This window comes from Stenella coeruleoalba (genome assembly GCF_951394435.1).
Source record: "Stenella coeruleoalba genome assembly, chromosome: 7".
Lineage (NCBI taxonomy): Eukaryota > Metazoa > Chordata > Mammalia > Artiodactyla > Delphinidae > Stenella > Stenella coeruleoalba.
Genome location: NC_137153.1, coordinates 114,992,143 through 115,015,386, shown reverse-complemented (window position 1 = coordinate 115,015,386; position 23,244 = coordinate 114,992,143). Strand labels below are relative to the sequence as shown.

Below are 23,244 nucleotides of genomic sequence, written 5' to 3'. Positions count from 1 at the left end.
GCCCCCTCGCTCCTCCCTCCCACCCTTCGCGGCCGCACCTGCCGCCGCCGCCGCCGCCGCCGCCGCCGCCCGCTGCCGCCGCCCGCTCCCTGTCCGCCCGCCGCCCTCGGCGCGTCACCGCCCGCGGCCCCTCCTCCGCCTTCGGAGGTGGGGCCCCGCGCTCTACACCTGGCTGCGAGACGACTCGCCGCGTGCCTCAGTTTACCTACACATGCTAGCTGCCGTGGGGAGCCCCTTCCTCCCCAGCTCGGGGTGCAGCCCCTCACAGGCGAAGGCGGGAGGTGCCGAGGGAGCGGCCTCCGGCCTGGGGAGGAGAGAACGGCCGCCACCGCCGCCTCCCCGGGCCCCTGCTACCCGCCGTTGATATGGCAACTGACAGCCGCCAGGGGGCGCGGCGACATTGGAGGTGGCGAGCGAGCAAAGCCCAGGCCTTCCATCCCTGGACCCCCTGTTCTCCGGGAGGCAGGGATGAAACCCACAGGACCCCCGTCCCCCCTGAGCTGAGCTCGAGCTGGTCGCGCCCCGGGTCAGTAGTCACAAAAGTAGCTAGCATTTACTCTGCACCCTTGTGTGCTCAGGAAGTGCTGGGAGTTCCTGCTGAATCCTGAATCAACAGCCCCATAGTCAGGATCACTAACCAATTTTACAGAAGAGCACATTGAGGCTCAGAGAGGTGAGGTCATTTGCTCAAGGTCACACAGTGACAAAGCTGGGACTCGAACCTTGTCTGAGTCTGAAGAGGATGCTCTTGACTCAGGCTATTTACAGTCTGTCCAGGAGGACAGCAGTCGTGCTGTTTGAGGCCTGTTGTCCTTATGTGCCAGGCACCAAGCCCACCATTCACCCATCTCCTTCTCTGGTCCTGTGCCCCCTTTCCCTACCCTGGCCCTTCCCCAGCATCTTTCTGATACCTTTCTGGCTCCAGGAGCCGCCTCTTTCTTCCTCCAGCCCTACTCAAAAGCCAGCCCCCAACAAGGCTGTCTTTCCAACTCCTCTGCACCTCTTCAATCTGCCCCTCCTCTCCAGTCCTCTGCCAATGGATCCTGAGTCCTGTCCTCCCCAGTCTGCCCTCTCCATCTGTCCCCCTCGGAGCACCCGCCAGATCATTCTGAAGCGGAGTCTGTATGTATTTCCCTCCACTGTCTTCAGGAAAAACAAAATTGTGACATTTGGGGCTCTTTCCATCTTCCCTTGTAGGTTGTGGCCACACTGTTTCCTACCCCCTGGGCCTCCCTGCCTTCGGGGCTGTGCTCTCTGATTGCACCCCAGTACCTTTCCCCGGTTGCTCTCCACCTCTTAGCTCACATGGCTTGGCCTTGAAGCTTCCTTGTAGGAGCAGTCAGGAATGGGTCTGGTGATCCTCGTGTCCCAAGAGACCCTGTTCTGCCATGGGGGACCCTTCCAGGTAAGGTCTTGAGGGTCAGATGAGGAGCAGAGAGCACTCTCCTGAAGGCAGTGTAGACCAGCAGGGGTTTGAGGCATGTCGGGGAGTGAGCTGGGGTCAGCTTCACGGGCACACTATTAGAAGCAGAGTGGCCATTGGCTAAATTGGGGGTGGGGAGGGCAAGGAGGGAGAAAATAACAATTGTAGTAAGTACAATTTATCAAGGGAAAATCAATGGTCCAAGCTGTACGCTTCCCACTTTATGGGAATTATCTCAATTCTCACTCAGAAATATTACACTATTATTACCTCTATTGTACTCAGAAGGACTGAAATTCAGAAGTGCCGTCACTGGCCAGGGTCAAATAGCCGGCCAGTTGCCATACTGATATTTGAACCGGGTCAGTCTGGTGCCAACCCCAAGCAATTACCCGTGTCAGGACCCTACCCATCTGGGCTGAGGGTGGAGTTAGGGCACAGTCTTGTCACAGCACCACTGGCTGGGTGCCTTGGATGCCGGTGGGAGGTGTGGGAGGGGATAGTAGCATTGGAGGGGGTAGGTCTGCCGTGGGCTTGTGTGGCTTCCACCATCAGACTCTCAGGCTGGGGCCCCTACTTGTTTCTCATGAGCCCTCGCTAAGTCACATCCTGTGGGCAGAGGCCTCAGCAAAAGTTCCGGTGGTGTCACCTCCTCCACCCCACCATCCCTGGCCTGAACCCTGACATCGCCAGTCACTTCCCCTCAGGGCCTCAGGCCCTCAGCCCTTCCTTGGGGAGGAATGCAGGCAGGAGCAGTCAGAAGCCCTTCAGCAGGCTGCCCAGGTGAAAGTGAGAAGAAATTAGGTCCTAGCCAGAGACAATTTCTCACTGACTTTGACTTCTGATTTGTTGGTTTGAGGGAAATGTTTCCTGTTTCCATGATCAGCTAAGCTGGCAAAACAGGGCATGTGGCCAATACTCAGGAATGTTTGCCGATTGACTGACCAGGCTCTGAGAGAGCCTCTGGTCCTGCTGCCATTTAGCAGTTAGGGAAACTGAGGCACAGAGTAGGAAAGGGAGCCACTGGCCAGCTGTTTGACCCTGGCCTGGACCCTCTGTTTTCCTCCCCCGAGTAGGAACAGGGTACGGGGCATATTGAGAGAAGAAAGGCTTGTGGGGTGGGGTGCTCTTGGCTGCCGGTCTGTCTGGGGAGACAGGGGTCACTGGATAGGGGGATACAGGACAGAGAGTGGCTGTGTGATGCCCACAGCCCTGCAATCCCATGGACATTCTGCCCACATCGGCTGGGTACTGACTGTGCCCGGCCCCGTGTTGTTATGTGTCAGACCCCTAGAACTTTATAGCACCCCTCTTAGGAAGTTGTTATTATGGGGCCAAAGTTACAGAAGAAGAAACAGGTTCAGAGTGGTGAAGTGGCCTGCCAAAGGCCACGCAGCGAGGGAGCTATGGAGCTGGGATTCAAAGCCAGGTCTCTTTCTCCCCCAATATAAGACAACTGAGTCAAGCTAGGGAAAGGTATCTACTGAGTGCTACAGTATAGCAGGCCTGAGGCCAGTATGGATGCATGAGGCCAGTTCTCTCAACGGAGCATGAGGTCTGTTTGGAACATGCATATAAAGACAAAAGTGAATGTAATACAGATGATAACTCTCAGTATAAACGTGTTATTTCATTGCCACAGGATACTGTGAGGGATGTTGTATTTGTCCAATTTTACTGATGAGAAAAATGAAGCTCAGAGAGTTGATGTGACTTTGCCCGAGGTGGGGTCTGAACTCAGGTTTGCCTGGGTCCAACACCTTTGACTATGACATTGAAAGCCTCCAATCCCTGATAGTACCTGGTCAGATTGCAGACGACTGTGACATAGACTTGGAGGACGGAGGGCAAGGAGGGAGGGGACAGAAATCAGAGCAGCGTTCCTGGGGCACTATGGCTCAATCAGACCTCAGGGACTCAGTGGAGGCAAAAGATAGAGCCAGTGGAGGGACAAGTGGCATTCCGAGTGCGGGTCCGGCCCAAGCAAAGGCCTGGAGGTGGGAAAGCACTTGTGTGTTCAGTGCTGCAGAGTGGGGCTGGGCTGGCCTCCAGCACTGGCTGAGGAGGGCCTGGGGGACAGCCACCCGCCAGCAGGTCCCCAGCCACACTCCCAACGGCCACTTGAGGCCGCACAAAGAGGGCTCTGAGCTCAGCGGAGCTGCCACACTGAGCCCCATTCATCCTCTCAGGGATGCAGCAACTGCCCTGGCACCTGGGCCAACGGCAGGGCTAGCCTGGCGCTGACAAGGCCCCTCCACCACGGCAACAGGGACTCATCGTGGCCGGGACTCCCAGGTTTCACACCACATGCCTGCCCTGGGGTTCTCCTGGCCTGTGCCAGTCTGCCCCTGGCCTGAACCACCCCCATCCCTCAGCAACAACCACCAGGGTTTGCTGAGGCCATAGTGTACTGGCCCGGGTCATCATTTGCTCCTTTCGTCTTCCCAACAACTCCAGGAAGTGGGGGCTACTGTGACCCCATTTCACAGATGAGGAAACTGAGACTCAGAGAGGTAAAGTCTCTTATGGAGGATCACAGAGCAAGTTGGGAGTGGGCCTGGCCAGGAAGCCAGCACTGGCTGATGCCACAGCCTCAGCAGTTAGCCCAAATCACTGTGACTGCCTCTTGGAAGAGAAGCTGGGGAACCCACCCGCCACCTCCCACAGGGAAGACCCCCAGCTACCACCAGGCCACAGGCCCCTCTCCCTTTTCTGACAACAACCCAGAGATGGGAAGGGACACTGGCCTGGGAGTTAGAACACCTGGGTGTCTGTCTGTCTAGTCTCTGCTCCTCTTTAGCCTCAGTTCCCTCATCTGTGAAATGGGACAGTACCAGGATCATCTCACAGGGCTGTGACGACCTGCAGGGGCTTCCAGCTCCATGCCTGGCTCATGGTCAGTGCTCAGTAGAGGGAGCTGGAGTTGTACCCTCCTTATCCTCCTAAGGCCATGGTCCAGAAATCCCATCCTTTCATTTGAACTTTGAACACCTGTCCCATCCAGGCCTGTTTGCTGCCTCTGTCTCACAGGCTGTGTCCCTTTTCCCTCCAGGGCCTCAGGTTCCCCCTCATCCCATCGAGAAGGTTCAGCAGACCCTTCCCCTGCCAAGGTCTATCATCCAGCTGCCAAAAGATGGTGGGAGCTATGAGTGTGGAAGTTAGGACCTCAGGCTCCACAGCTGGACAGGCAGATCCCAATTCCAGGTAACTTGACTTTGGGCGGGGGGCGGGGCTCAGTTTCCATGTCAGTAGAATGAGGACAAGAGAACAACATTTGCCTGTTAGGGCAGAAGAACTGAGCCCTGTAGCCGCACATACTAAGTGACCAGAAAATGTTAGTCGTTAGTAGTCATTATTTTTATGGAGGATGCAGGATGGGCCCCATCTGACCTTGAACTTCCCCTATCACAGCCCCAGTTGCCAGCCCTGGGGCCAGGATAATAATGTTCAATCATGCTGGAGCCTCTGGGAGTTGACTGCATACCTTGCACTTGTGCCTATTCTAGAGATTAGGTGACTGAGGCTTCAGAGGCAGAAGTAACTTGTCAGCAGCACTCAGAGCCAGGATTTGAAGCTCCTGGTCTTTCAGCTGCACTGCCCCCAGCAGCTGCTGAAAGCCTCCACAGGTGTCAGGGACAACCTGTGTAGGAGAGGTTTCGTTTCCTCATCTCTGCCCTGTCCATGTAAGCGCGCGCGCGCGCACACACACACACACACACACACACACACACACGCACGCATGGGGGTTGCAGGGTGGAAAAACACCAGGCTGTGGGCTAAGGGGCCTGAAAGGGCAAGTTGTAACCCAGTCTGTGCCACCAACCCGCTGTATGACCTGGGGCAATCCTTCTGCCTGTCTGTGCCTCGGTTTTCCTATCTTTGTACAATGGGGTGGTGGACTAAATTATCGCATGTCCCTGCTAGCTTGAAAAGGAGAGTAGTGGGCACTGATTCTGTGCCAGGCTTTGCACCAAGCACTGGACTCTGTGAGGTGGGCATTGCAAATACCCCCTACTCACAGAGAGGAAACTGAGGCTCCGGGAGGTGAGTCCCCTAGTCCAGGATCACACAGTGACAAAGCGGCCAGCCAAGACTTGAATTTGGGTCTGGGTGGTCCCAGAGCCCACAGGCCAAACCATGACACTCTCCTATCCACCGCTGCCAGTGCATCCCCCAGCACTGAGGCTTAGAATAAACCCCCCTGCCCTCAGGTCTGACTCCCTGCACCCTCCCAGCCTGCTGGCCAGACCCCCTGATAGCTGTTGGCAGGTCCCCAGAGGCCCCCAGCCCAGTGGGCTCTGTTCCCAGAGTCTGTGGTTTATTTCCCAGACCTTCCAGATCTCACGCGCTTGCGGTCTGTCCCCTGCCTCCCCGAGGCCGAGGCCAAGGAGGAGGCCCACAGGGGCCGGGACTGGGGGAGGCCCCTGCCTCCGCCCCCTGCAGAGAGGATGGGGAGGGTGGGGCTGTGGGAGTTTCACTGGTTTAAAAATACACAGAGGAAGCGAGTGAGAGGGCGCGAGAAAGGGGAAGGGGAGGTGAGGGAGGCATCTCAACGTTGATGTCCAGAGCTTCAAGTGGCCACTTGCCTTCCAGCCGGGGGCTTTGCACGACTTGCCAAGATGACGGAGGGGACCAAGAAGGCCAGCAAAAAGTTCAGTGAGTGCAGGGTGCCGTTTGCACTGTCCTTCATCCTTCTGTCTGTCCGTCCATCTCAGCCTCTCTGTATTTGCTTCTTCATCACTCTACCTCGTTTCTGTTTTTCTTTCTGTCCATCTCTGCCTCTCTCCAGAGGCCTCTGCTTCTGAGTTTCCAGTTGCCATCTCTCCATCACTGGCCCAGTATCTCTCTCTCTCCAGCTGGTTAGGCTCTCTGTTCTTCTCTTGTCTGTCTCTGCCCGTCTCTACTTCTCTGTCTCTCCCCACCCCAACTCTCAGTCTCTCCATTCGTCTGCGTGTCCTCTGGCTCCCTTTGACCTCATGGCTGGGCCAGGGAAGACCTCCACGCAGTCCACCCCCTGCCTCTGGGCCTGGTTCACATGGGGTCTCAGGCTGGGAGTTGCTGTGGCTGGGGCGGGGGGGAGGGGTGTGTGCCATGAGAGCCTGTCCCATGTCCCCATCAGCAGTGACGCTGGGACCCAGAGCAACTCAGTGAGGGGCCACACGCACCCATCACTTCTCCCCCAGGTTGGTGATCCCTTCCTGGTGCCAGCAAACTTCAGTTTCCCCTGATTCTTCTGATCTGACAGCACAGGAGGGTGGACAGGGCAAGGATTATGACTGTATTCCACAGATGAAAAGACTGAGACCAAGACACTTGCCTGGGGTCATATGGGGCTACTGAGCAGGGCTCAATCTCAAGTTCCTGGACTCTGGGCCTCAGTTTCCCTCCCTGCCCCACTACTGTTTTCTCCAGACCCCCAGTCCCCAGGGGACGAAACAAGCGGTGCTGAGAAAGAAGGCAGTCGTTGGCACAATTTCTGCCCCACGGCATAGCTTTCTAAGAGCAGAGCCTCAGCATCTTCTGACAGCATTTGTCAGGAGGCAGAGAATAAGACCAAGTGAGGGGGTGGGCAGGACTGCGAGGAAAGCCCCAGAACACTGACCCCAGCAATCCAGAGCCCTGGGCCCTTGTCCAGGCTCAGCCTTGCTTTGTGACCCTGGGCAAATTCCTTCCCCTCTCTGGGCCTCAGTTTTCTGTCTGGTCAGATGGGGGCATCCCACCGATATATTCCATCATGGTTGTGAGGACCTGAGGAGGCACAGGATGCCGAGGAGGTGGCAAATGCCAGGGTTTTTCCTTTTTGCTTATCTGGAGGCTGTAGTTAAGTCAGTCAGATGGTGGTGGCTGCGAGGAAGGGCAGTCTCACAGCTGGGGACGGGGAGGAGGGAACTCACATGCACCCCCACGGAAACGAGGAGATGGTATCACCCGAGCACTGCTGCCTGAGTCCCAACACCAGGCTCAGCTGACAGGAAGGATGGAACCGCAGGGAGTGGGACCCTCAGGCTCCCGACAACCCCCTTCTCATTTCACCCTCACCTCAGGGGCACAGAGCCTCATTCAAACGCCCCCTGCCCACCCCAACACACACACACACACACACACACACACACACACACACACACACACACACACACGCTTCGCCTCCCGCTGTGTGACCTCAGGCAAGTCATGTCACAGCTCTGAACCTCAATTTCCTCATCTGGAAAATGGAGAATTAAACTTGTGTCATGGAGTTGTGTTGAGAATTCAGTGAAGTAATTAATGCATGCAGCATGTTTGACAAATGCAGAGGCATTTATTGTGATCATCATCATCTTCATTACTTCTTATGGAGGTTATTCTGTGTGTCAGGTACCATGTTAAGCATGTTATTTACATGCTGAGTTCATGCTTTTCTTCAGTTCTCCCATTGCCCATAGGAGATGGGTACTATAATCTCTATTTTACTAATGTGGAGAATGAGGTTCAGAGAGGACAAGTGACTTGCCTAAGGTCACACAGCTAGGATGTGGAATTCAAGGGATTCAAGCCCAGGGCTCTGCAATTCCAGAGCTGCCATTTTATACCATAACAGTTAGAGGGGGTGTCAGTGAAACTCCTAACCCTCCTTGGACCGTCAATGAGTGGAACTGCGCAGATATTTTATTGTTATTATTATTAGTGCTGGCAATATCATTAACTTCTTTCCCTCCCCTTCCCACTGCCAGAGTTCTTCAAGTTCAAGGGCTTTGGGAGTCTCTCCAACCTTCCTCGGTCCTTCACTCTGAGACGATCTTTGGCCTCCACCAGCATCCGGCCCCATCTGGAGGCTGACACCTTTGACGCCACACAGGATGACATGGTGACAGTCCCCAAGAGCCCCCCGGCCTATGCCCGCTCCAGCGACATGTACAGCCACATGGGCACCATGCCTCGCCCCAGCATCAAGAAGGTTCGGGACCAACAGGCCACCCAGGAGGCCCAGGAGGTTGGCCCTGAGCCCCATGTGGTGCCCCGAGGGCTGCCTGACCCCTCAGGCTTGGAGGCAGCCAAGAAGGTGGTGGTGGGGACCGATGCCCCCGTGGAGGACACCCCAGCAGTGGGACCCAACCCTTCAGCAGTGGAAGTGGGCCCCATGAGAAAACCTGAGGACCCCAGTGCAGACACAGAAGAGGAGCGAGACCCCAGGAACGTGGTCTCAGAAAGGTAGGTGCCCATCAGGGGAGGGTGAGGGCAGGACCTGTGGGGATGGTGTCTCCAGCCTCCTACCAGTAGATCCTGGAGAGGACCCCCCAACACACACATCTGAGTAGAAACAAAACAAAACACACACACACAAACATACCTACACATTAACCAAGTGCTTACTATAGACCAGTCACTGTACTTAGCCCTTCACTTGTAATTAATACTCAGGAAAAAAACAAAAACAAACAGGGAAAAAACAAACAAACCCGGGGAGAAGATACTGTTATTTCCATATGACAGAAGAGGAAACTGAGATTCAGAGAGGGAATGTCATCTGCCCCAGTCAGGTGCACATCTAGCAAATGACAAACTTAGGACTTGAACTAAGACCCGCCCCCGCCGCCCACGCCCACCCCGACTCCAAAGCCCTAGGCAGCCTCCAGCATGGGCCCTCAGCTACTGGGTGGATCCAAGCCCAATCACTGGATCCCTGCCCTGGGGCCCACACCCGAATCGCCACCTTTAATTCTGCTGGACAACATTGCTCCCCTTGATCTAGAAGACCACTTGTTAACTAACTTGGTTACAGGGTGTGTTGAGTTGATACAAAAATACAAATAGTGATGATATGACCATAGTTCTCATTTAGTCAGTACCCATTTTACTGGGTGTCAAAACAAATGTTACTCACTGAACACTCTGTAAAAGATTGTACTATTACCCACCTCCCCCGCCCCCCGCCAATCTTACAGATGGGGAAACTGAGACTCAGCCAAGGTTGCAGAGCTGGGATTTGAGCAGGAATCTGCCTGTCTCCAGTGGCTGCACACCTATCCACCACATGGCACCCACCATCTTCTAAGCCCTACAGTCATGTACTTCATGCCCTTGGGAGACCCCCTCAGCCCCCACCAAAGGAGTCCCTGGCTTTTCTTTTCTTTTTTTCCAGTTTATTTCTTTTTTTTTAATTTATTTTTTTATACAGCAGGTTCTTAGTTATCTATTTTATACATATTAGTGTATATATGTTAATCCCAATCTCCCAATTCATCCCACCACCACCCCTGCACCCCCAGTCCCTTGCTTTTCAACCCTCAGAGCCTTTGTCTAAACCATACTCGTCAGATGTACCTATTGAAATAAAGAGGGGGAAAAAAATCTGAGCAAAAGTAACTCTAGGGTTGGTTCTGGAACCTCTCTTGAATGACTTTGCCCTGAGACACCAAGCACAGCTTCTGTGTGCTGGGGTAATTGGTCCTTCAGTGGGGAGCACGACCTTGTAAAGCTGCAGAGTGAATCCGGTCCAGACGCTGCCTCTTACTGACTGCATGACCTTGGACAAGTCTGTTCCCTTCCCTGAGCCTCACTCTTCTCATCTGATAAACGGGCACAACGATAGCACCTACCTTGTAGGGCTGTGGTGAGAATTCAAGAGTAACATACTTGTAAAATCTTAGCACAGCGCCTGACACACCACAAACAACTCGGTAAATGGGAGTGCTTACGTTTATGATGAATAAAACAAATGCTTTTCCAACATCTCTGGCTGCTCCAGGCTGCCTTCTCTTGCCATCCCCTCTTAAATTCGGCCTCATTCGGGTGTGGAGCAAGGATTGTATGCAGGATAGCGGGCCTCGTAGCTCCGGGGGTGTTCTGAGGTAACCAAAGTCTGAGAAGCGCGCTAAGGGTTTGCTGAAGCGGGGCGGGGCGGGGCGGGGCGTGGTGAATGGGCGTGGGCAGGGGCGTGGCCTTCCCATGCGGCGCAGGGACTGTTGGGGAAGCTGGCCCTCGGAGTGGGGCGGGGCGAGGTGGAGGGGGTGTGCTCGGGGGCGTGGCCTTCCTGCTCCGACCTGACAGATGGGGTAGAGGGCGGAGCGAGACAGCAGGCGGAGAGCGTGTCCGAGGCGGGGCGTGGCCTTCCCGGAGGGAGAAGTAGGCGGTGGAGCGCGCCCAAGGAGGGCAGAGGGGCGTGTCCGAGGCGTGGCCTACAGGCCAGGCTCCTCCCCAGGAGTCCTGCTCTATGCTCCGCAGCTCCGTATCCTGAGAAAGGCGGGAGCCGTCGAGCAGAGGAGGTCTACGGGTTGCAGGCCGCCACGACAGGGAACTATGACTGCGGTGGGCCGAAGGTGCCCCGCACTGGGACCCAGAGGGTGAGTGACCGAGCTGGGACCGAGGAGGGCCGCCGCCCGGAACGGGAGTTGTCTGAGGTGGAAATCCGTGCCCCTGGGGCAGCTGACAAACCTGGGTGTGAGTTTAGCATCAGGAACTTTTAAACTTTCTTTTGGTGTAACTCTATCCCCAGCCTCTCCCGGCACAGGTTGGGCATCTTCTGGTCACAACAGTACCAGAAGAGAGGCACTATTACGATTTCCACTTTTCAGATGAGGAAAGAGAGGTTTACTTGCCCAGTTTGACACAACTAGTGAAAGTCAGAGCTAGGGTTTAATTCCACCTTCCTGGACCAGGCCCTCAACGACTAGGCAACCCATTCCCCTCCAGCAGGTATTGAGACACCTTGAGAATGCCAAGTCTAGGACCCAGCCTTCCTCCCCTGTGGGCAGAGATGGTCCTGGCAGTGCCTCTGGCATCAGGCCTGGCTTAGAGCTAAGAGGAAATGGGGAGACTCTCCCTTCCCCCCCTAATCATCTGGAGTGTCCAGGGGTCCTGAGGGGGGTGGGGTTAGCAGATCAGATTGAGCCCTTTCCTGGTGCCTTGGGACCCAGTGTCCCACCTGCTCTCCAGGCCAAGTAGGAGTCCAGGAATTGTTGAACATTTCTTCTAGGAGCCTGTGAAGCCCAGATCTGTGCTGGAGTCAGGCGACCTGCTTTGCCTGTGTGATCTCAGGCTTGTCCTGCCCTACTCTGGGCTTCAATCTCCCCAACAGCCAAGATGGGCCTGGGATGGCCTCTGAGGATCCATCCAGCTTGGGAACAAGGGCATTTGAGAACTGCCACTGAGTAAGACTGGGAGCCTCATTCCTGAGTGTCCCAAGGGGGTCATCCCAGTGGCTGTTCAGGGAGCAGCATAAGCTGGGGAAGACGTGTCCCTCCCCTTCCCCCTGGGAAGCAGGTTGCACCTGGAGCAAAAGGAAGGAAGGGGAAGAGGTGAGGCTGCAGGAGTTTCCTGGTGCCCTGTTCCCTGCTGAGATCATGGGGGATGCAGAGGAAGGAGGGAGGAGGGGCCAATAGAAGGGGAATGAAGGGCATTTAGCTCCCAAAATGGAGAGCACCAGCCCAGTCTCCCCCCATCCCCTGGCACCCTCAGCCTTCTGCAGGGAAATAGTGGGTCCAGAGAGCCCTGACACTCTACCTTCAGTCCATGTTATAGAGGAGGAAGCAGAGTCTCAGAGAGGGAAAGGAGGTCCCCCAACACCCCACACCCACACACACACACAGGAATTGTCAGGCCAGGGTCCCACCAGAGGACAACTGGCTGGCCCTGCCTGGAACACTCAGTGGGTGCCATCTACCACATTTTACCAGCGAGGAGACTGAGGTTCAGAGAGAGAAAGGGACTTTCCTGGGGTCACAGAGAGATTAAGTGTCAGAGCCTAGATTCGATTCCGTCTTGACCAACTCCCAAGCCCAAGCACTTAACCACTAGGCCACATTTCACCTCCTGCAAGTAAAAATCTCAGAGCTGTCTCTACCATTACTTCAAATGACTTCCCATACCCCCCTGAAAAGGCGGTAATAGGAGCCCATTTTACAGATGAAGACATCGAGATTTTGTGAGGTTAACAACTTGCTTGAGATGACACAGTTGAGTTGGAATTTCATTCATTTTAATAGTTACTGAGATGCAACTATTCCTAGACATTCTTCTAGGTTCTAGGGAGACAGCAGTGAGCACAGCAGACAAAACTCTGCTCTCAAGGAGCCCCCATTCCAGTGTGGGGGAGACAGATGATAAACAAGATAATGAGTTACCCAGTCAGCCAGAAGAGAAAAGCACTACGGAGAAGGATTCAAATCAAGTAGGGGAACTGGTCTTGGAGGGTAGTGGCTGGTGGTGGCAATTTAGGAAGGTTAGCCAGGAAAAAAGTCTCAGTGAGAAACTGATGTTTGAGCAAAGGAGATGAGGGAACAGACCCTCTTTTTTTTTTTTAGTTGAAATATAGTTGATATGGAATATTATATTCGTTTCCGGTGTACTGGGAACAAACCATCTTGATATCTGGGGAAGGGTATACTAGACCGAAGGAATAGCAAGTACGAAGGCCCTGAGGTGGGAGCATCCTTGGCACGTTTGAGGAGCAGCAGAGAGCAAGATGGGGGCTGGGGAGAGGAGTGGTGGAAATGAGGCCAGAAAGGAAATGGGTTCAGATAAGTGAGGCCTGGAAGGCCCAGCAAGGACCTGGCTTTGACTCTGAGCGAGTTGCAGCCGTTGCTGGCCTCAAGCAGAGGAAGGCCCCACTCTGACTTATGTTTTACGAGGACTTCTCCTTTAAGGAGGATTTGACCGCAGTCCTACTCATTCTAAAGTGTCTCACCTGAACATCCTTTCCTGCCTCCCAGAGACCCAGACCCCTCCACTCCACTTCCAGGGCTGTTCAGAAGGAAACTGAGACGTGGAGAAGGAAGCACCCCGGCCGGGGGCACCCTGTGTTGCCCGTGCCCCAGCCCTGGTGCCAGGCATTGAGAACAGGCCAAGACCCCCGTCCCCACCCCCCCACCATTTCCTTTCGGAATGTTGATTCCTGTCCAAGAATTCCCAACACTCCCCAGAGTCCCACGACCCTCTCGGCCCTGCAAAGTGACGTCAGCTGCCGGGCATCTGGTAGTGATTACCCACGGTGGGGGGGAGGGGGCTGTGGTGGGCTCAGCCCATTCAGCCTCCTCAGACTCTGGGCGGCTGGTCCTTGTCTTCCAAAGGGGCCCAGCTGCTCCTGGCTCTCATTTCCTGTGGAGACTTTCTCATAGCCCTTGAGACCCCCAGACGCCTGAGGCTGTGGGAACTGCGCTGGCTCAGGAAGGATGGACGGTCCCCCCACCAACCCCAGCTGGAGCCACATCCCCTCAAACCCTTAGCGGACTCTGTTTACAGAATGCTGGACGTATGTGGCGTGAGAGCTGGGGAAGAAAGGGGTCGGCTACATCAGCGGCTCAGAGGCCCACTGCTGACTGTCTTTACAACATTGAGAAACCCCCTTCCCCTCTCTGACCCTCAGTTTCCCCATCTGTAAATTGGGGACAATAACAGCACCTGCTTCACAGGGTCATCGTGAGGACTAGGCAAAGGAGAGCATTTAACCTGGCCCTGGCCCGAGGAAGTACCGGCACACAGGATGCTCAGGCGATCACCACACCCATTTGTAGAAGAGGAAACTGAGGCCCAACAAGGGGGATTCGCCCAGGGTCACACAGTCTCCTCCCTCCCAGCCGAGGGCCCTCTTCAGAGCCCCTGAGGGTCTTTCCCCTGTCCATGCCCACTTCGTTTCCTCTTCCTCATGTTGATTCTGGGTTCCTGGTCTGGTCGGAATATTCTTTTTCTTCACTTTCCCCTCCCCAGTGTCCCGCATCTCCATCCAGGAGCAGTCCCCATCATCTGGGAGAGCCTGCCTCGGGCAAGGAATAAGGCAGAGCCGAGCCAGGTCTCGTCTGAGCAGCTCTGTGCCCTGCTCTAAGCGGGGCTTCTGCACAGGCATCCAGTCGTCTTCCGCATTTGCTCGTCTCCAGCAGCTGTTAAGTCTCAGCAGCTCTTGGGACTCAGACTCCTCAGCTCTGCCCTGGGATGAGCGACCCCCGATCTGTCCTCTTCTCACAGAGCTGGGACCCTTCCTGAGCTCTGCTGGGGAGCTCACCCCTGTCAAGAAGACTGAGGGCGCAGAATGGCGGAGAGGAGGAAGGACGTCTCCAGGACGGTGGTGGCCCATCGTACAGGAGAGGGGGCAGGGCAGAGGCTAAAGCCAAGGGCCTTCCTGGCAGGGAATCCCAAAGGCCTCTTGGCTGGGTGTCCCCAGAGAGATGGGGCTTTCCACCCCAGCTCTCCCTTCTCAGGGTCTTTAAGGACTAAGGAGCATAGAGCAGGGTTGCTTCTCTGCCCCGGGTGAGTGAAAGTCGGAGTGAAGGAGGGAGGGTATCTTCAACCCCCAAGGAGGAGCAGGATGGGAGATTTCATTTGGGGGGTGGTGGTGCTGGGGCAATGAGAGGAACCACAGGGGCTAAGGAACCTTCCACCTTTCCTTCTCATAGGATCCTTGCAGCCCCTCTGGGAAGACAGTTAAAATATGCCCATTTCACAGATGAGGAAGTTGAAGCTCAGAGAGGGGAGGGCAGGGAGAAAGCTGGGAAGCATGAGGCAGACGTTGGGGAAATCTCCACTCAAGACCATATGACCACACCCCAGGGAGCAAAGTGGGGGACAGACAGAGGGCAGCGAGGCTGCAGGGCTCTGCAGGGCAAGGCTGCCTGTGGTGAGGGAGGGCCAAGGTGGAACAGGATGGCAGCTTCTCCTCCAGGGTCCCTGGGGGAGCCTCGCCCTTCCCTCCTGGCCAGGATGGAGACCCTGAAAGTAAAGCTCAGACCGAAACCTGCACTGGGGAAATAAAGGATAATGGACTCTAATGACTGATCATTAATTCAATTAATTAAGCTAATGTATGCAATAAGTGGTACCAGTTATAAGAACAAATCAGCTAATACAGGCAATTAAAGGGGTTGGTTATTTAAATAATTAATGCAGCTGATTAGTGGAACTTATTTAGCTCAGTTGTCACTATTATTTATTAATTGATTTCACCACTAATATTAGAGAGGAAGTGCCTTTTAAATCCATAAAATAAGAAATTAATTAATTAATGGAGCTGAGTTTTTTTTAAAATACAGTATTTCAGTTTTATTTTATTATTTTTATTTTTAAATATTTATTTATTTTTGGCTGCGTTGGGTCTTCGTTGCTGTGTGCGGGCCTTCTCTAGTTGCTGTGAGCAGGGGGTACTCTTCGTTGCGCAGGCTTCTCATTGCAGTGGCTTCTCTTGTTGCGGAGCGTGGGCTCTAGGCACACGGGCTTTAGTAGTTGTGGCTCGCGGGCTCAGTAGTTGTGGCACGTAGGCTGTAGAGTGCAGACTCAGTAGTTGTGGTGCACGGGCGTAGTTGCTCTGCGGCATGTGGGATCTTCCCAGACCAAGGCTCGAACCCGTGTCCCCTGCACTGGCAGGCGGGTTCTTAACCACTGGGCCACCAGGGAAGCCCGGAGCTGAGTTTTTTAAAATGGAAGCTTTGATTCCTGGATTTGATCATTACAAAGGGAGAGAGAACATTCCAGAAGTCTCCAAGCAAACTGAGATCTGCAGGCTGAGTAGGGATTACTCTGACTCTAAGGGAGAGAATTCCTCTAGGCAGAAGGAATATCACGTGCAAAAGTCCTGAGGCTGGAGCGGGTAGAGCTCTTTGGAGGAAGTGTGAAGCCTGAGTGCAAGGAGGACCCTAAGGAAGAGAGGAGGGGTGGCTGGCAGGGGCTGGGTCACAGCGGGCCGACCCATGAGAACTAGAGTTTGTCCTCAGGATTGCAGGGGCTGCTGTGACATTTATTCATTCATAAACATCTTTACAGGGGCTTCCCTGGTGGTCCAGTGTTTAACACATCGTGCTTCCACTGCAGGGGACACGGGTTCGATCCCTGGTCAGGGAACTAAGATCCCACATGCCACGCAGTGTGACCAAAAAATACAAAACAGAGCAAAACATCTTTATAGGGTGCCTGGCACCATTCTAGGCAGAACCCAACCCCTGCCCTTGTGGAGCTGATGTTCTGGTGAGAGGAGGTAGTGCATGGCAAGTCAGATGAAGCGCTACAGAGAGGGACGAAGCAGGGCGGGGAGGTGGGGAGCATTGAGAGGCCACACTTCACTTCCAGATGGGCGGCCAGGGAAGGCCTCACTGAGAAGGGACATTTTGGTAAAAACCTGAAGGAGGGAAAGGCGGGAGCTTAGTGGATATCTGGAGGGAAAGTATTCTCGCAGAGGGAACAGAAAGTGCAAAGGCCCTGAGGTGGGAACAAAAGGCAGCAAGAAGCCCAGCCTGGCTGGGGCAGCGTGAGTGAGGGGAGTGTGGTCAGAGCCAGTGTGTGAAGGCTGTTATGAGGACTTCAGCTTTTTAAAAATATATATATATATATATATATATATATATTTATTTTTGGCTGCATTGGGTCTTTGTTGCTGCACGTGGGCTTTCTCTAGTCGCAGCCAGTGGAGGCTACTCTTTGTTGCGGTGCGCGGGCTTCTTATTGCGGTGGCTTCTCTTATTGTGGAGCACGGACTCTAGGCGCACGGGCTTCAGTAGTTGTGGCGCACGGGCTCAGTAGTTGTGCCTCACGGGCTCAGTAGTTGTGGCTCACGGCTCTAGAGCGCAGGTTCAGTAGCTGTGGCGCACAGGCTTAGTTGCTCCGCGGCATGTGGGATCTTCCCGGACCAGGGCTCGAACCTGTGTCCCCTGCACTGGCAGGCGGATTCTTAACCACTGTGCCACCAGGGAAGTCCCCAGGACTTCAGCTCTTACTCTGAGTGAAACTGGGGCTCACTCCAGTGGGCTGGAGCACAGGAAAGTCGTAAGCTGACTCATTTTAACAGGATTGCTCTGGCTGCTGGGGGGAGAACAAGTCAGAGGGACACAGATGCAAGCTGGGAGGCAGTGAGGAGGTGGTGGCCATAGTCTGGGCAAATGATGTCAGTGGGTGGTGAGCCAACATGGTCACCTTATGTCTTAGGAATCCTGGAGTGTTATAGTGGGGCAGGGAGAGGTGATGGGTGCTGGTGGTGGCTCCAGGCCCTCAGCTTCCCGGGCCTGGGCCTCTGCCTGAGCACCCCCACTGGCTCTGGCCACCTCAGCCCACCTGCTCCCTGGGGCAGGCGCCCCCTCCCCAAGGCTCTGCTCCTGCCCAGAGCATGAGGGGAAGTGGACAGGAAGCAGGAGGAAGTGCTAGGCGATCCCAGTGTCCTGGCCAATCTGTTCCCAGCAGTGGGAGGATTTCCGGACCTAAATGGCCGGAAACACTGGGATGGGACACCTCACCCAGGAAGAGCAGGGTGGTGAGAGGGGGAGGGGTCTGTTCTCCACCCCACTCCCAACTCGGCTGGACAGAGAGAACCCAAACACCTTTGGGAGCCTGCTGGGGCCAGGCTGCAGCTTGAGGGACTACGGTTAGAGGTCAGCAAGGACTTTGCAGGAAGGAAGGCTAGCACCAGGGACTCTGGAATGTCAGAACAGGGAGGACTGTCAGACAGCATCTCAATGAGGAGCCCCTGGCCTCAGGAGCTGGGGGAAACCCTGCATGGAATTCTGCCCTGGAAACATATACTTCACCCACAGTTTTTGTTTTGTCTTGTTTTTAGCTCAGCTGTTTTTGTTTTAAATTTATTTTATTAGATTTATCACATTTAAATTTAAATTTGGTGCTTCTGTATTTGAGGAAGCAGTTCCCTGATGTTTGACTTTCCTCCCTATTTTGCAGATGGCAATACTGAGGCCTGTGCCAGCCAGAGAACCAGGGCCCAGCCTGACAGAATTAATAATAACAATAGTGATGAATACTGGTTGAGGGTTTACTGTTCATACATTCCTTAAGCAATAAAGAGTTCTTGAGCTCCTACCACGTGCCAGGCACCATGGTGGGGGCTCACCTGTGAGCTATATAAAGTTAGTGCCCCAGGGGAGGCGTCAGGTAACTGAGTCAACAAATAAATGTAAAGTGATTGTTTCAGGCAGAGACTGAGGAAAAGAAAGCAGGGTTGAGGACAGAGAGTGAGGGACAAGGGACTATTCTTGGCAGGGTGGTCAGGGAAGGCTTCTCTGGGTTGGGGACATTAAGCAGAGCTCTAAATAAAGTAGGGGGAGGGGCAAGCTGTGTGATGATGTGGGGTGGGGCGGAGAGCATTCCAGGCAAGGGAACAGCAAGTGCAAAGGCCCTGTGGCAAGAACGAGCTTGGCAAGGAGGCCAATGTGGCCGGGGCAGAATGAGGGAGGGAGACATATTTTGGGGGTGGGAATTGATGAGGCGGGCAGTCAGATACCACCAGGGCCACACAGGGCATTGTAGGTTGGGGAACACGTGAGCCTGTTTACATTTGTTTTTCTGGCATGAAAATGGCACCCTCTTTACTCTCACAAGGGAAGAAAAGTCTTGGTTTAGTTGATAAATTACATGGCCAGCCATTTGCAGACCATGGAGTGGGATTTAGATTTTGTTCTTTGAGAGATGGGAGGTTTGGGGGTGTTTTGTGCACCGAGATCTGCTTAGCTTTTCACTTGAGAGCCGCCTGGGTGGCAGAGGGCTGTGAGGGCAGACACAGCGAGAAGGCTGCTGTGTGCTCCACAGAGGACACAGAGGGCGTCCCAGATGGGGCAGGGTTGACACATGGAGAGAAGTGCTCAGGATCTATTTTGGAAGTAGAGCCACAGGATTTCCTGATGAATTGGGCATGGAGTGTGAGTGAGAGAGGAGGTGCAGAGGACTGCAGGGTTTTGGGCCAAACAAAGCAACAAGAAGGATGAAGCTGACATCAACTGAGATGGGAATCGGATGTGGGGAGCAGGGGTGTGGGGTGGGGGAGATCGGCAGTCCTGCTTTGGATACGAAAGTCAAAATGACTTCAAACATCTGAGAGGAGATGCTAAGGAGGCAGTTGGGTTTCTGAGTCTGGTGTTGAAGGGGCAGGTCCAGGCTGCATCGGAGAAGGGAGGGCCTTTAAGGCTGAGGACTGGGGGAAGTGGCTCACGGAAGCCCTCACGAGGAAGGGTGATATCTATTTGGCACCTGGGAAAAACAGCCACCCGCAGCCTCTGGCCTCTCCAGGCCCCATCCTGACCACCTCTTGGGGAGGGGATCAATTCCACAGCCAAATGTCACCAGCAATGGCACCATGATGTGCCACTGGGTGGGTCACTCTGCACTAGGGAATGAGGGTAGGGCGGGAGGAAAGGAGGCTGAGGCCCAGCCTGGGGCCACCAACTGTGGAGTCAGGGAGGAGGTGGGGAGTGAACACCAGGGGAGTGCAGCGTCCTGAAGCTGGTCGAAGATAGCAATTCAGGGAGCAGGCCCCGTGTTAAGCATATAACATTCATCAGCTCCCAGAGTCCTCGAGAAAACCCGAGGAAGCAGAGGCTATCATTACCCTGATTTACAGACAGGAAACAGGCTCAGAGAGGTGAAGGTACTTGCCCAGGGTCGCACAGCTGGAGAGTGGAGGAGTAGCCCAGCCAGCAGATTCCAGCAAATGCTATCAGCTGCAGTGCCCCCTCCTGCCTGCGGGTGGGCAGAGGCTGGCAGCTGGGGAGCCAGGCAGGGCTGGGAACACTCACTTTTCTTCTCTCCTTCCAGGGCCACTGGAGAGCCGGAGGCTGGCGGGGACTATGTGAAGGTAAGAGGGGCCGGAAGGGGACACTGGAGGGCCCAGAGTCTGTTCCAGGAAGGGCAGAGTCCTTTTCTGGCCTGGTTAGGAGCCAGATCTCACCGACTGTTCCCAGGAGGAGAAGGTCTAGGAGTCAGGGCAGCGTGTGGGGTCTGCTTTCAATCCCAGCATCTTCTTCCCATGCCTTCCATCATTCTTTCCTGGCCCCAAACTCAGGACTTCCCAATGTTTGTTACTACCAGACTCCATCCAGCTGCCAGCTGGACAGGGCCCCAAGGGTGGCTCCTTGCGAAGACCGGCTCTAATCCCACTTGGTCTCTGAGCGTGTGGTGCTGGTGCCGGGAGGTGGCAGCAGGAAAGGATGACTCAGTTCCTCATCACAGATAATGGGCACAGTCACATCGATCATGAGCTTAATTTGTCCTGGGCACTGGGAATGTTGAAAATGCAGTTTTGAAATAATAACGATAACAATAACACGACATAACATTTCGAGTGCCTATTGTGTGCAGAGCCCTGTGCAGGCTGCTAGCACTGGGAGTCACTTCTGAGCTCTTTACATAAATGAGGTCTTTGACTTCTTCCCTCATCACTGGGCAGTGAGGGCTTTCTTGTGCCCATTTACAGATGGGAAATTTGAGGCCCAGAGAAGTGCAGTGACTTGCCCACCACCACACAGCTACTGCAGGGCAGAGCTGGGATTGCTGTCCAAGTTTATTTGATGCCAAGACCATGAACAGAGCCCTTGGCCTTCCACACCCCGGAGCACCCACCCTGAGCCAGGTCCCCTGCCGAGTATGGAGCACACAGCAGAGGGCAAGGAGCGCCAGGCCCTGTGTTCCAAGGGCTCCTGGCCCATGTGGGGACCAGGGCAGAACCACACAATGGTTTGGGCTTGTGTTTTGTAATTTAGCAGACCCAAATTTTAGTCCCAGATCTGCCACTTATTTGCCACATGACTTTGGGTGTGTCACCTCTCTGAGCCTCAGTGTTCACCTGTATGAAATGGGGTAACAGTGGTGCTTCCAAACCAGGGTTGCTATGGGCTCAATGAGTCCATGCCCCTGAAGGGGAGATCTGGGCCTGGAACAGAGCAGGCCAGGCTGGTTCCTGACCCCAGGGCATTCCATCACCCAAGATGCTGCCTGTAAAGCTCCGTGTAAGTGACTAGTAATGAGCTCTGTGGGAAGTGCTCACACTGCTGTCTCCCACCATCCCCAGAAGGCTCAGATAAGAAGCCATTGGAGCTCCAGAGGTAGGGGACGATTTTCAGCTCAGGAGCTGGGGATGGGGAGATCAAGGAAGGCTTTCTGGAGGAGGAGGCATTGAAGCCAAGCCATTGCAGTTGACCAGGAATATTCACCAACATCCTCTCTCCAAACAGAAAGCTGGAAAGGAGATAAAGATAAGCAGAGATGGGTGGTAGAGTGATCCAGGCAGAGGTAAGAGTGTGGGCGCGGTCAGAAAGCAAGCTTGAGTGAGCCCGGGAAATGCAGCCCAGGACTGTAGCAAGTTGAGCAGGAGCTGCTCCCAGGATTTGGGCCCTGGCTCCTCATCCCGAGCCCTGACACCACAGGGGGGACAGAGGCCTCAGGTAGAACCAGCACCAAAGCCAGTGGTGGACCACACAGGGGCATATTTCAGCACCCCATAAATCCCAGCTGCCTGGAAAGGTAATGAGATCCCCATCACTGATGGTAGTGAGATCCCTGTGAGGATTAGCTTTGTATTTTTCCCTTAGTTTACTGGGCTGAAAAATGTAATTTAAAAATGCTATAAAAGAAATAATACCTGCTCACTGGAGCTGATTAAAGAATCCCTTGAAGTATGAACTCAAAGCAATGTTAGTTGTGGCTTCAAGCCTCAGAAGAGGGTGGAATCAATAGTCGGTTACCAAAAGTCCATTCCTGACCTTACGTACTCAGCTTCCAGAGCTCCAGGGTTTCTCAGATCGTGATGTGAGTACTTTGATTCTAAGGCAAGGATTCTAAAGTTCCAAGACCGTAAAACTCCAAGCTCCATGCTCAGAGCTTCAGATGTATTTACAGAAAATAATCAAATATCTGAGACCCAGAGAGGTGGACTCACCTGCCTAAGGTCACACAGCCTGTCAAAAGGATTTGAACTCCAGGCCAGACTGATGCAGAGTCAGTGATGACTCCCTTTGTGCGGAAGAGCCTATGATTCTAGGACCAAAAGTCCAGATTCTAAGACACTAAGCTTGAAAACAATAGCAAGCATTTACTGAGCACTTGTTTTATGTCTGGCAACTTACATGCATCAGCTCAGCCAATGCTGACAAGAGTTCTGTGAGGTCAGCACAGGTATGTTTTCCAGATGAGTAAATCTGGGCTCCAGGAGAAGGGACTTGGTTGGGTGGAGGTGGGGCACCGCTAGTTGAACCCAGATTGATTCCCAAACCATTGAGCCTTACTGAGTCTCTGCCCTCCCCACCCCCCCAAGTCTGTCAGTGGAATATCCCGCAATTCCCAGCAGAGTCCCTGATTCCAAATCAGAGATGAGAAATCCTGGGCTCTGGGAGATTTCCCGAGGCCACAAAGGATTTGGTCAAACATATACAGGGATTTTTCCAGCTTTAGATATGATTTAGTTCAAAGTCTCTGCCCGCTCCGGGTCAGTGAGGGGTGAGACGAGTGGGGGCGACAGGACACCCCCCTTCCCTTGCCGACCCAGGGGTCCCCACCCCATCCTTCTGCCCCCCGTGAAGCCCCCCTTGGCAGGTACCCCGTTCAGCATCCCCAGACTACAGGCTGCCGGGGCGCGCGGGGCTGGAGCTCTGGGGGCTAGGGGCGGGGAGCCGGGGGCGGGCGGAGGGAGGAACAATGGCCCCCTCCCCTCCCGGGGCCGGCAGGAGGGTGGGGTCTCCCCGCCCCGCCTCCCCGCTCCTCCCCCGACAAGGCGATGAGGTAATCGCGCCGCCGAGAGGCAAGCGCAGCCGGTGCCCAGCCCGGTCGGTCCCGCGCCCCTGCCCCGCCGGCAGCCGTCCCCCGCACAGTCCCGGCCTTGGCCGCCCGGCCCCACCATGACCGAGCGGTGCAGCCTGTGGAGCGCCCTGTCGGCCGCCGCCTGCTGCTTCTACCGCGGCTCCTTCGTGCAGGTGCAGGTGAGGGGGCGGCTCGGCCCCCGCCAGGCGCTCCGGGCTGGGACCCCTGGCCACTCGCCCCCGGAACCGGGGAGCCGCAGCCCGTGACGCCGCGCAGGGTCCGGCCAGGCAGGGGCTGCGGGCTGCAGGCTGAGGGCTGCGGGAGGGGGCGGGGTCGCCCCAACCTCACCTCTGGGC

At 54.9% G+C, this 23,244-nt stretch overlaps 1 protein-coding gene across 4 annotated transcripts in view; it reads left to right on the top strand.

The window, feature by feature from the left end:
• The first annotated feature begins 5,829 nt into the window (after nucleotides 1-5,829).
• Nucleotides 5,830-23,244, top strand: part of SH2D3C (SH2 domain containing 3C) — a 31,755-nt gene continuing 14,340 nt past the window's right edge. Inside the window, exons 1-3 of one of the 4 annotated variants that reach the window (XM_079926620.1) lie at nucleotides 5,830-6,079; nucleotides 8,134-8,611; nucleotides 19,913-19,952. In XM_079926620.1, coding sequence (XP_079782746.1) covers nucleotides 6,043-6,079; nucleotides 8,134-8,611; nucleotides 19,913-19,952 — 555 coding nt within the window. In that variant the 5' untranslated portion in view covers nucleotides 5,830-6,042. Of the gene's footprint in view, nucleotides 6,080-8,133; nucleotides 8,612-10,594; nucleotides 10,744-19,912; nucleotides 19,953-21,327; nucleotides 21,386-22,891; nucleotides 23,068-23,244 lie in introns of those variants that run through there. The other 3 variants (XM_079926622.1, XM_079926621.1, XM_079926623.1) reach the window with 3 other exon arrangements.